Source organism: Colletotrichum chrysophilum (genome assembly GCF_026319265.1).
Source record: "Colletotrichum chrysophilum strain AFK26 chromosome Unknown scaffold_36, whole genome shotgun sequence".
In the NCBI taxonomy this organism is placed as follows: domain Eukaryota; kingdom Fungi; phylum Ascomycota; class Sordariomycetes; order Glomerellales; family Glomerellaceae; genus Colletotrichum; species Colletotrichum chrysophilum.
In genome coordinates this window covers 30,493-43,555 of record NW_026517323.1, presented here as the reverse complement: position 1 = coordinate 43,555, position 13,063 = coordinate 30,493, and the positions used below count along the sequence as shown (strand labels likewise).

The window sequence follows — 13,063 nt, the reverse complement described above, 5'->3', positions numbered from 1 at the left end:
ACAGGTGCCCATGGTGTCATAGGCCGTGCGTGTTCGCGTAGTTCGTTCTCGTTCCGTCCCGTCGTTCGTCGACTCGGGAATCCAGCGTCGAGTGATCCGTAGGTATCTCGGGTATCGAAAGAAGAAAAGATCCTTGGTATGTATCCCCGATGCAATAACAGCTCGCGCCGTATTATGTTTATGGTGATAAGAGAGAAAGTCCAAATCCCTGGTGCGTAGATAGAGATGGAAAAGGAAATTCCCTGGGAAAATGAGATCCGGAAAACAAATTCCTAATCGTACAATCGGCAACTCCCTCCGTGGGTTCGATATTGGTTTTTTTGGAGTTTTCTGTGTGGTATGTGTGGCTCCATGTGTCCATGTGGGTAGTCCGGGTGTCCAGTGGAAGAATGCGTCCAGGAATGAGACAATAGACATTAAGAGACCAGGCAGAGTGTCCAAGCGGAGGTTTCTAAGCCGTGGGGTTGCGGAGGATCTCCTCACAGTTGGCATCGAATCTCAGGTTGAAAAGACGGACGCCCTGCATGAAACGCTCGGTCTTGTCAAGCTCGCGCTCACGGCCGAAGAGAGTCTCGACGAACTCGACACCGGCGTTCTTGCCGAGGGAAGCACCCTTCTTGTTAGCCTTGAGCATGGGAGTCTCGCAAGTCTTGAGGAGCTTGCGGAGCTTGTCAGTCAGGCGCTCGCCCGAGTCAATGAAGTCATCGAGGATCTCCTTGTTCTCAGTGCTGCGGACGCGGTCAACAGTCTCATCCGCACGCTTGATCTTGCCTGCGAGCTGGATAAGAAGGAGCCAGAGCTCACCAGCCATGTCGGAGATGGGAGTGGCAGGGCCGTGGTGGAAGACAGTCCAGTCGTAGATCCACTTGCCAAGGGAGTTGGAGTCGAAGACACTGCCCAACAGGAGGATTGGCTCCTCAGTGGGATCCCAGTTCTTGAGCGAGTAACCAGGGGGGATCTTGTGCCTCTTGGCATCAGCATCGGTGGCCTGGCGAACGGGCGTGGGTTTCTTCTGCTGGGACGTGGGGCGGGTGGTAGAGGGTCTCTGCGGGACATTCGCCGAGGAGCGGCGGGCATGGGTGTTGGCCGGGGAGGGACGCGAGCGGGAAGAAGACTCGTAGGGGATGGCATCGCGCTCAATGTAAGTGAATCCGCCCTGCTTGGGATAGTGGTAATCAGTGGGATATCCTCGAGCGGCGTCTTCATAGAAATATGTGTCTTGAATAGAGTGTCTCTTGTTCCTCGACCGCGACTGTGCCGGCAAGACGTAGGTGCGTCCATCCATCTCGAAGAACTCGTCCTCGTCGGATTCGCCAAGGGGCGTGGAGGCCCGGACATAGACAAAGGAAGTTCGGCGCTCGCGCTTTGGTTGCGACGGAGTGGCCCATGAATGCTTGCGCGAATGATGACCACTACTCACATTTGCCGTGGCATAATGGCCATCGCTCGTGTACCGCGGCGAAGCCGTCGGGGGACGAGGGCTGTACTCGCTGAAGCCGGAGCTGGCGTTGCGGAAGTGGGCGCGGGTCGCCGGTCTCTGGGGAGTGGCGCCAGAGTAGTAGTAGGATGCGTGACCCCTCGGAGAGGGAGTGGGAGTTGCCGACTGGAATCGTTCCCGGGAGTAGTAGTACTCCTCGCCGGGAGTGGAACCGGGGTAGGGTGATGTGTAGTTGGCCATGATGTCTGGTGTTGGCCTGTCTCTTGCGACGTCTGTTCGGTAGCGTCCAAAGTTCTTCGTCTCAAATCTTCAGCGTCTCCTGCTGCGTCGTCCTCTTGCTAACTCTTGAAGTCGTTTCCTCCAAAATTCGGTTGGTGTGATGCGGATGTCTGATTCCAGGGCCAGGTGTCGCGCCGGTGTCGAGGCACGAAAGAAGGTGAAGCAGGTCACCTTGGTATGCGATCGGATGATAGAGGAGAGGGAAATTGTCTTCTGTGACCGAACATGACCAGGTTGTATAACTGCTTCGGGTTACCCTCGATGACCAAGGATAGGATCCAGATTACCGAGCGGAGCGAGAATTTTCTCGATCTCGGTAGAGCGTGGTAGAAGGTGCTGGTTGCTTCGGAGGCTCGCCAGCAAATCAAACGATGACGTTGATGTAGGACTGGAGTTGGGTTGAGGCTGAATGATCAAAGATTGAAGTGATTGGCAAAAGCCAAAAATGTGAGAAGAGAGGGGAAAGCCTAAGAGGATGGTGAGGGTGCGGCCTATTTAATTATTCCCACGCAGGTTTTGTGTGTGAGGAGAAGGGTGAGAGGAGTCCACCGTCGACCCAAGGGGGGTGGTGCTCGTGGTGGAACTGGAAGGGGGACAAGGGGGTGTGGTGTGGACTTTGCTAAGGTAGCGGCGGAGCCCAGGGAAGTTGCTCCCTAGAACCTTGCTGCAGGACAGGACAGGGGTGGCAGGAGTGGCTGGCTCTAGCGTGCGAGGACACGGAACCTGGCCCCAATTTAGGCCCCTCCACTCTGGGATTTTGGAAGGGGGACACAGACTGAAGGTGTCCAAGGGGGGGAGGGTGGTGATAGAAACAGGTACTCGCAGCAAGCTGGCTTAGTATCTCTCTCTTCCAGCCGTCGTGCAGCGCTGAGCATTACTCACACCTGCGGGAGGTCTGGATGAGCCACACAGCGTACAGTGCCAGCTTATCGTCGCAAACACTGCCAGTGAACGGCTGCGTGAGAGGTGAGTCTCTCTCTTCGGTCCAACACCAATCGCCGGCCCGTCGTCTGTAGTTGCGATGCTGTTCGTGCGCCCACAGCGAATCCAACGCCAGCAAACTGCGACTCAGCCCGTTATGTCCGTGGTTCAGCTTGGAGGATGCACCAATGCGTGGACAACTCAGGGTTCTTATGGCGATGATGACTCTCGTCGCTCTGAGCCTGCTCCCGGTCCAAATCTTTTAGAATCCGCCTCAGTCCGGCGCAGCAAGTCAGTGTCAATCAGCGCGCACTGCTCGACTGAGAGCAATAGGGGTCGCGCTGAGGCGATGACGCTGACTCGACAGGATGCCTTGTAGTCGGGGCACAGCGGCGCCAGGCAGGTCTGCGAAAATAAAGAGAGCCCGCGAAGAATGCTGTTCTCGTCGCCGTGTTGGCCGCCTCTGTTTGTCCACAGGCAACTGGCTTGCGCGATGCTGGCACTCGCGCCGCACCTCTTTTTGATTGCTTTTTTCTATTGTTCGTCGCCGAGTGTGACACACAATCTTGTCACCTCCCCTCTAGTGTTTCGGGGGACGCGGCTTCTGTGTCAATCTCAGCCTTCCTTCTTGGTCGAAACAAGTGGAATGGCGTGAAGCCGTAGATCGATATTCACACGTCGACGCCAAAATCGCCCACACCTGTATCAAAATCCGGTGTCTGCCCTGAACTCTGGTTCCCGATGGACCTGACGGCAGGGAACACTCGAGAAAATCGACCCGGGCTGTGCTGGAGAACCAAAAAGTCAGGACTGGGAGGCCTTGTCGTTTCAATGAGTCGACGCCAACGTCCGTGGGATCCCGGCTGGAGCTCCTAGTCGCCGCCCAAAAGTGCTGGTGAAAAAAATAACCCCAGAGATGCAATCCCAGTGATCCTAGTGATTTCAGGCGCTGCCGTGTGTAAAAATTTGCCGGTTGTTTGGTAAGCGAAATTGGCTGCTCGCACGAACAGGCGTGGAGATAATTGGATTTGGAAATGGCCTCCCCAAAAAAGCACTCCAACGGTGCGGCAGCGGGATCTCACCGGGGCCCAGTGCCGCTCGAGCGTCCCAGTGAAAATTTTTCTCTCTGCTCTACCCCCTGGCGTAACGTGGCTGGCCGCTGTCTGGTCCTTGATTATCGAGCAGGGTAGCAATTGTTGGGAGCTTGGGATTCCTCGAGTGAATCATACGGTGTCAAGGTGAAGGCCACCGAAACACGAGCCCACCCTGCCGGCGACGATTTTGGTAGGTCGGACAAGGCTAGAGAAAACTCTACGGTGCGATTGGCATGAAGATGATTTCGTGGCCTGTCGCCGCAATATCGACAGAGATTCCTCAGGGATGGGGAGGATCAATAGGGAAGGTGTGCGACAATGGTTGGGGCGAGAAGAATCCAGATGCGCTCCGTGAAGAGTCAGAGGAATGGCTCCGATTGTTGTTTTGGGCTGAATGTTGGTGTTGGTGTTGGTGTTGTTGGCGGTGGTGGTTCTTCGTCGTGCTTCTTGTCGTGGCCAGGTGCTGCCTGCTCGCGCCCTTCCGTGCGTCCTCGGTGAGGCTGCTTAGCCTTGACAGCGATAGAGAGAGCTAGGAGGAAGCAGTCTGGCGAATCCCGGTCTGAGTTGCAGGGACGGATAGGTCGAACTTTTTTTCCCCTTGCCCCTTGCTTTTCGTCCCTTGGGTTTGCAAATGTGGTTGGAAACCCCCCTGGTTGGCGTTGAGGCGTAGTCGGAGCCTCGGTCCTATGGCAGATGAGATGTGCCGTCCCTTGGAAATGAGCAGCTGGCAGCTTCGGTCCGTGGAATTGTTCGACTGCGGAATGCGACAGAAACGATTGCGCCAAGAGCTGCGCGGCGGGAAGATGAGCTGGGGTTTTGGAGGTGCAGCCAGATAGGCTTGGTAACACCGGATCACAAGCAGAGGATTGCGACCAGCCGCGCCAGGGAGAGTGCAGCCGGGCGATTGATCCGGAGGAGGTTGGTGATGCGATAGACTTGTTCGCGGTGGTGTGACGAGTTCTGTGCTTTGTCTTATAGGCGGCTGGCTGGTTGGTAGGTCCGGCAGAGGTGACTCCCAGAGGCAGGCCGCGACAATGTTTGCCTGGTGGTGTTGGGTGTAAGTGGCAGGCCACGATGCGATGACCAAGATGCAAGAGGACGAAAAGGCAGGAGGAGACGACGAAGCGGGGCTGGGAGTCAGAGGCCCTTTAATGATATGGATGCATGATACTCTGTACAAGACACGGGGGGGGAAACAGGAAGGATGAACGGGAATGGTGCGAGAAGCAAGAGGGCAAGGCAGGTCCAGGCGTCTTGCATGCAGGCGTGATCACGTTGGAGGGGTTGGCGATGACGAGCGTCACCATTCACGATGGAAGGGATGGGATAATGCGCGAGATATGGGAGATGCGATATAAGTGATCACACCCTCCCAGGGAGACCGGTGAAGATGAGAGGCTCAAAACGTGACTGTGCAAGTGATAGGTGCGCAGTGTGCACACCCTCAGTCTGTCTCCTCCAACGTGAATAATCAAGTGGCTGAGCAGTAAGCGCCTGCGATAGTGACGATGCGGCAGTTCACGGGCTTGAGTGGAGGAGTTCGCCCATCACATGGCCACATGCACCCTCAAACGCGGGGTGACGGGTAGCGGAACCTGCAGGTGAGTGGCAGCGGGCAGAGAGGGGCCCCTCGGTGGCCGCCGTGGCCCAGCCATCCCTCTCCATCCACGGTGACCGGAGAGGGCAGCAGGTGAGCGTGGTGAGCCAGGCGAGCCCAAGCCCGGTGGCCCGGTGTGGCAGAGGGAGCACCGGGGAAGGTGAGGGGGACGAGAAGCAGCATTGATTCGCCATTAATTCTTCACTTTATCCAGCAATGGGGGAAAGTGCACTTTGTTGAAGGTTGCTGACGTGCTTTCCTCGGTACCTACCTCAGGCTGCTGCAAGTCGCCACCTGATAAGGTAAACTCGGGACGTGGCTTCTTCACTGGCAAAAGAGGCATCCAATGGCAGGAGGGCCCGGTCCGACATGGGAAAGAGGAAGGAGGAAGGAAGGGGACCTTCCAGATGAGAAACGACTTGACGGAATGCAGTGTGGTGCGTGCTCAATCCCATCTTCTGTCTGCTTCTTTCCAACGCGCTCCCCTTCCACGAATCAGAGTTTGGCATCAGCACCAAGGGTAACTCCCGTCTGTTGCGCAAGGACTTCTGCAAGCCCGCGATGGAATTGCACTTTCCAACGCACGTCACCCGCTCGTCCGCACCGCACCTCGTCTGTTTGTCTGCCTGCATCATCCCGACTCTGTGCTGCTGCTCGGGTACTGGCAGGCAATAGCAGTCTTCGGACGGTCGCCCACAATGCAGACCCCTGCATTAGATTGAGGCCAACCGCTGGGATGAACCCGAACGCAACAACAATTCCAACGTCAATCTATCACTTTTATTCGCATGGCTGTCTCCAGTGCGTATGCAGCCCTTTTCGCCTCCTCCTGTCCATCATCGGTGATCAACTAATTAAGTGTATACATAGTACATAGCTCCAATGTCGCCGCGCCTCTGACTCCAGTCCAGCACTTTCCATTCGCCTCCAACAATTCTTCTCCGCAAGCTCAGCTACGACCTCCATCCATTACGACGCGCTACAGCCTACCACGCTTCCATGTTGTATTAGCCCGGGTCATCACCATCCAATGACTCGATCGCCGAGAGGAAAGAAGCCTACCGACGGGACGGAAGCACAGCGGCGGCGGCATCGGCCAGGGCATCGAAGCTGAGGTGGAGCCCATCATCCGCATGGTCGAATGGGATGGATTCCATGCTCATGGCCATGACCTCAGCCTGAGGTGTTCCGACTGAACGTTTCCCAGTGGTCCAGACCGACCCTCTTTTTCCGCGCGACTCCCCAGTCATCGTCGCAGTCGGCACACTTTTTTTCCTTCCTTAGCCCGCCGTCTGGAGTCAAGCCCACAACTTTGGACGACCGGATGAACTGGCCTGTCTTCCCCGTCCTCGTTGCCCCTCCGCCATCCAGTGCCACCGACGACTCTGCCATTCCGCCGTTATTTGTAGCGCATGTCGATCTTGGGGTTGCTTGTCGCTTGCCCTTATCCAGCAAACTATCGCGCCACTCGTCCTCAATGGCTTTACCGGCCACCAACGCGTTTTCACGCTTCAACTGTTACGTGGCCACCAAGCCTCGATGCGCCCACCTCCATCGGTGACCGACCATGGACCGCGGTGTACGGTGTGAGCTCGGTCAAAAGATCCCTCCCATTGCGACAAGCACCGTCTTCCAGGGGGTGGGAAAAGGGGGCATGTTAGTGGAGACGCCGGCGATGGCCTTGTCTCACCTTGGCTGGCTCCCTACACACCGGGCGGCGCACCCACCTGCTTGCTCTCGGGCCTGGCATTCGCGACCGGCATCTTCAATTTCAACTACATTCATTGGCTTCTCACCTTGAATCCTCGTTTGTTTTTATTGTTGCAGCTCATTTCGCTGGCGAGGCAATCCGTGGGCAGAAGGCAGTGCACCGAGACCCTGGTCTTTTGCGGCCCAAGCAGTTCGCAACCCAAGCATTGGGTGCCAATAATGGAGTTCGCCATTTACGAGCTGTGAGATGCTCGCCGCTCATGGCAGAGCGCTGGCCTCGTGTTCGTGACACCGTCCTCGTCAAACTATTTACACTCGTCCCAGGGGTCTCCTGGGAAAACGCCGCCGAGCGTTGAACCGACTTTCTGCTCGCGGTAATTGAGTAAGTGGGAAGAATTGAAAGTCTTGAGCCATGCAAGAGGAAACAATTGCGATTGAAATGTTCCCCTGCAGGAGCTTTCCGTCAAAAATCGAGCGCTGCAAGGGATTGGTCCGACGTCGACGCCCGTCAGCCGGTCCCGAACAACACTTCACGACAGGCTTTGCTCCCTTCAGCCCATGCAGCCACTCAAGAAAGACATTGTTTGCTCTCCTGCACTGTTCAGCCAGGCGCCTGCAGCAAAGCGAGGGGTCACCATCTGGACCATGCGAGCCCAGACTCCAAGTAGACCCGCGCTGCGATGCGCGCAATGGACAGGCGGCCTGTGATCGCAGCTGCAACAGCGATTTGAACCCCTGGAATGCCCATGTGGTCTTTTGCCCGATACGCATCACAGGAGTGTAGAGCAGCGCATGCCACCAGCCTCTGCGCCGACTCGAGTCTCATTCTACGGTGTCTACTTCACTCAACTACCTTTTCGGCCGCGTCTCACCCAAGACCTAATATGCAGTGCCGTTGTTGTGGCCCAGCCTGGTCTGGAGGCTCACGGACGGAATGAGTCGCGTCGTGTCTGTCGTGTCTCGCATGGGCAGCAGCCTCATGTCTCGGCCGACGTCTGTTTTTCCCGTCTCATACACTTCGTTCGGCCTGTGCCTGCCGTCGCCATTTCTTATCGTCTGGATAAACATTCAGGGACCGTCCGAGAGCGGGCGACAGGGAAAGTCAATCCTAAAGAACATTCCTCGACGAACTACCATTGACTCACCTTGGAGGAGTCGACGTCGCGTTGACTCTGTTTCGTTCCTCACCGACGGCCGCTTGACTTTCTTGTTGTCGCAATCACTGACCGAGATGGATCAACGCCTTCTGCAACGCCGCACCAGCCATACTTTGCTCCGTACAGTATTTCAGCACGGCCATCGTCTTGTCGAATCTGCTGGGTGATCTGTACTGTGGTACACTCACTGCTACGGGTCGCTCCATCAAGAGACAAGCGTTGATGTTGTTGGGGCCGCTCCAGATACGGGCCAGATGGGAAAACACCACGGTCCAAACTTCACCACAGGCTCGAGGTTCCCAAATCGCACACCCCCTTCCCTGTCCCCTGCAGTGCAGAGACGAGATAGCGTCACATAGGCAGCTATTCCTAGCGTCCCGAGTGGATAGAGTCTTTGAAGCTCCCCTGTCCCCGACTCCTTGCCCGTACCGCTGCGCTGCACTGCTGCAGTTGGTGTTGGCTCCACACCGGTCCAGCGTCTCCCGTCTCCAACATCCGGCGCTCAGCATGTCCTTGACACTGGCGTTCCCCCCTCATATCCTTGCTCTCTGTCTTTCCTCCCCGGCTCTGAGTCCACTCCCAACCCAGCAATCTGGCTGCCGCGCGCGCATGGCTCTGGCACAAGCTTGTGAATACAGGGCTTCAGTGCGGTCCTGTCTCTCGCTTGGTTCGCTTGCTTCATCCCACCACAAAAAAAGTTTTCTTGATTGTTTTTCTAGAACACAGGTCCCCTTCACCGTGGATCGCAAGTTTCGGTCAGAGAAGCAGGGCTTGGACCGCTCGTCTGTGAGGCGGGCAGTCAGTCTGTCGGTCTGTCTGCCTGTACACACAATGGCGTCCTGTCTCCCTGCGTGTTGTTATTCTTGTCAATATTGATCCTAGTCGGTCAACGATATTGTTGGAAAGTGTGCGTGTGTGCGTCAACACCCATGGCTCTCGTCAAGAGCCCTGCGCCCAAGCGGCAGGTTGCGCCAAATGTCCCGTCTGTGTGTGGTGTGTGTAGCAATTTGCTTTTCCTGGCTTCGATGTGAAAAATTTTCGCATCTCTCACCGAGGCAGAGGGCTCATCTCATTTCGTTTCGCGGCACTCCTCATTCAGCGTCATTCCCCCTCATGCCAGACATACCACACCATATCATGTTGCGCCGGACACGGCAAGGTCAGCGCACAGTGACTCATAGCAACGCAGGCTGAACCAAGCAGAAGCAAAGAAAGGCGCGCCATCGACTGTAGCTGCGTAAGGTGTGTGAACCTTTGCGAGCGCGAGGTGTGCGGTGTAGTGGCCATGATGCGCACCGCCGGGTTTTCCTCATGCCTTTCGTCCCAACTTCCTACGACTCCAGCTGCACTGCTGTCCAACGCCCAAAGCGAATCGAGTGTTTGGTGCGTCTCGACCGGGCCCTATTAGACCCTTTCGGACCCCCTTCCTAAGGCCAGAGATGGGCGGCTTTCCCTCTTGATTGGGTGTGAGCGAACACGTCGCCCGACGCTCAGCCAGAAGTTGCTTCCTCTTGCTCCGGCGCGACGAGTCCTCGGGCCAGTCATGACGGGCGGCCAGGGCCGTTGGAGGGGGCCGCTAACGCACCACGAGGGCCGCATCCGCATCCCTAATCCTGCGGCCGGGGGCTCAGGGGTCCCACTGCATTTGCATTCTGTCTGCCTTCCATCCATTCTTCTGCCTGCCAGAGTCCCATCTGAAAGGTGGTGAGGTGCATCGTGCAGGGCTTTTTGGCAAGCGTCTCCCCTAACCCAACACCTCTAAACCTTCCTGCGATCACACACCCATCCGCTCGACACCGAGACGCACCAAAAACTCCACTGGCGATGGCTTCATTGACGTCTATTCGTCCGCACCGAACCCCTCCAGCTGGGTACTCGCAGGCCTGCCTGCATCCCATCGATGCTGCCGGGTCATCAAACCCTCTTCTAATGCACACTCGCCTGCGCCCATCATCCCCCCAAAGGTCCACGCCCCCAAACTCCGCCTGCCCTTCCCAAAATCCTGAAAAGAAGGCCCAGCTTCCCACCCAAAAATTAGGGCAAGGGGTGGCTTTGCTTCACTTTTCCTAGTAGCAACCGCCCGCCTTGCTGCCTCCTCTGCTGCAGTAATGTTGCCCCTCCATTGATCCCACGAGTCCATTCAACCTTCGTCCGGCCCTCCGGAACCAGGCCCAGACCGCAAATGTGACAGGCACCGCAAAACCACGCTGGCACTCACCGACTCTTTGGACGTCCATGGCAACCGCCCTACGATGACCTTTTCATGTCTCAAACGGACCAGTACCGCTGCCCGCCCTCGCGGACTGGCGGGGAACTTGCATGCGCATTGCATATCGTTGCAGACGCGAGGGAGGGAAGAAGGAGAGGGAGGGGGTATCGCATTCAACACGCCCTATTTTGACTTTTATTATTCGTGCTCTTGCGTCCCCAAATGCCCGCTGCCGGTTGGGTTCTGAAGAAGCTGTTTTGGATCCCATACGCCCCGATGGTGAGGGATCATTAGGGTACGGTGACGTAGGGTTGCGCACAGGATTGGTGTTTTTTGTCTTTCTTGTCTCCTCCTTTGACAACGTTCACACTCTGACCGCTTCGCCTCGTCATGTGGTTTCTTGAATCGAGCCCATGATCACTAACGTGGGCCGGTGTTAGAGTTGCACGATATTGCTGAGAATGGCGATATATCGCGGGGCCGGGTGACGTCCTACCAGAAGAGGACAAGACGCAACCGCCGCAGGGACATCAGCCCACAGGTGTCGAGTGCTGCCAGCCCGGCTTGGGAGCCCAGAGGGCAGCTGAATGAATTCCCACGCCTGACCGACGACGGCAATATGGGCAGGAATACGATTCCCGGGCCACGGTCGACGGCGAGCGAGTAAGCGGGATGTGACCTCCGAACCTCGCCGTCCTTCCTCGCCATGCGCCAAAGTGGGCAAATCTCGATGTCTTGTCTAGTCTCTGACAATCCGCGCCTGTTTCGGTGTGGGGAAGCGAGAGAGAGTCTGGAGTTTAAAGCCGTAGCGGCAATCGGAGACCACTCGCGCGCTTCGCTTCTCGGTTGGCGGAGGTGGACTTGCTTCCCACCCGCGATGATCACGAGCGGTATCTGTAACGCGGTGAGAGGAGCAAAAGGTCCAAATTGAAAGTGCTGGCCGCGACTGGGCGGACTAATCCATGATAACCCCGGGATGTCCACGGGTATTCCCCATGATTCTGGACTCTTTCAACCAGACCCCTGGCTAGCGGTGATCTCTTTAGCATTCTGCGAAGAAGGGGCCAGAATTAACCCTTGAAGAAGATTTTCCCTGATTTTTGCTCTCCTTGAATGTGTGCCTTTCTCTATCATGGGAGAGGCGTGCAGCGGCTGGCAGACCGGGACAGACCAGGCCCCGGAGGCGGCTGCTGCTGCTGCTGCTGCTGCTGCTGTGGACAACGCATCAAGCACTACAACCACCGCACGCGCGCTCCGGCCGCAGACGCAGATGCGGACCGGACGCAGCGAACCTTGACGGCGAGCCATGCACACCATGGACCAACGGATTCCAGCCTGCGGCTTCTCGCCCTGTCTACACGCCCGCCTCGCATTTCATTCAAAACGTCATGTATGCGGTGTATGCACGCCCCTCTCTCGCTCCGAGGGGAATTTCCAGAAGAGCCGCCGTGCAGTGCAGATATCAAACGCGCCCCTCCCTCGGCCCTGCTGGTGGTGTTTGACCTATCGGGAGGAGGAGGGTTTCTGCAACAACGGCGGAAAGGGGCCAGGAGCGGGAGGGGCAGAAGTTGTGGTTGATGTTTATTCTTCAATTTTGGGCCTGCGTTTCTCTTTCTTCCAATTCGCGAATCGTGTAGCGAAGCTGGGAAAAGGGTTTCGGGGGCTAGGGGAAGGAGCGGATCTGGGTGTGATGCAGTCGTTGACTGGTCCGATTTCCGTGGATGACAGCTGGCCAATGGCGGGAGGGAATCATCAGATAGCATCCAGGATGGGATGATTGTTCGTGTTTGTGATGGCGATACTGTGATGATCCTAGTCGAATCACGGTAGGAGGCCTCGGGGGCGATGGGTTCTTCGTCGCATCGTTATTGACGATGAATCATCACCTGACATGTGAAGTTTACACAAGAAACATCCTCTCCTGTCTCGACAAGATACGGGGCTCCGGCAACCCGTCGGCCGCCGGTGTAGATATGAGTCAAAGCTGCTCATCGCTTGCGCGGACTTTTGCACAGAAACTACGTCCCGTGACGGACTTGCACGGCGAAATCGCCCAAAGAAGCACACTTAGACCGCGCAGCCTCGAAGACGAATGTCGTCGGGATAGCCACGCGTAAACCTCCGCTCCGTCCTCACACCAGAACGCCACACCCGAACGGTTGCTACCCACACTGCTCAAAAGCCAAGCGCAGCGTCGGTGTGGCGCAGATCCATGTCTCAATCGATGGGAAAATGTGAAATGTGGCACAGCATCGAGGGGAAACTGGCCAATGATTCGCGGTGCGACGGCGGGGAGGCCCGGATTCGCCACTCGAGAAAGCGCCCGGATGTCCCGCTCGGTCCCGGGCTTTCGGGTCCCCCTTGAAGAAGGGGGGAAAAAAGCAACGGCGGAGGGAAGTCTGTCCGGACCTCAGCACCCACCCGACCAATCCGAGCAGCGGGTATGACTCTTTTGTTTTCTCCGCCGTTCGAAGCGTCTTTTGACAAATCTCACCAGGCGGCGTTTTTCCCAACGGGTTTTGCTTCAGAGAGAGACTTTCAATCAATGTACCGACTTATTTGCACACCCAGCTCAAGCGTTGTACCTCGTCTTCTCTTGCGCCGGTACCCTGAAAAGTTGGCCACTTTTTCGCAACTCACTATCGCTTATGACGCAAA

General features: G+C 56.8%; 1 protein-coding gene across 1 annotated transcript; it reads right to left on the bottom strand.

Annotated features, from left to right (window-relative positions):
- Positions 1–451: 451 nt before the first annotated feature.
- On the bottom strand, positions 452–1,678 carry COL26b_005345 (uncharacterized protein; the record flags this gene model as incomplete). Its single annotated transcript, XM_053178197.1, has 1 exon — positions 452–1,678. One exon carries the CDS (start codon positions 1,676–1,678, stop codon positions 452–454), a length of 1,227 nt encoding a protein of 408 aa, XP_053037788.1.
- Positions 1,679–13,063: the final 11,385 nt, after the last annotated feature.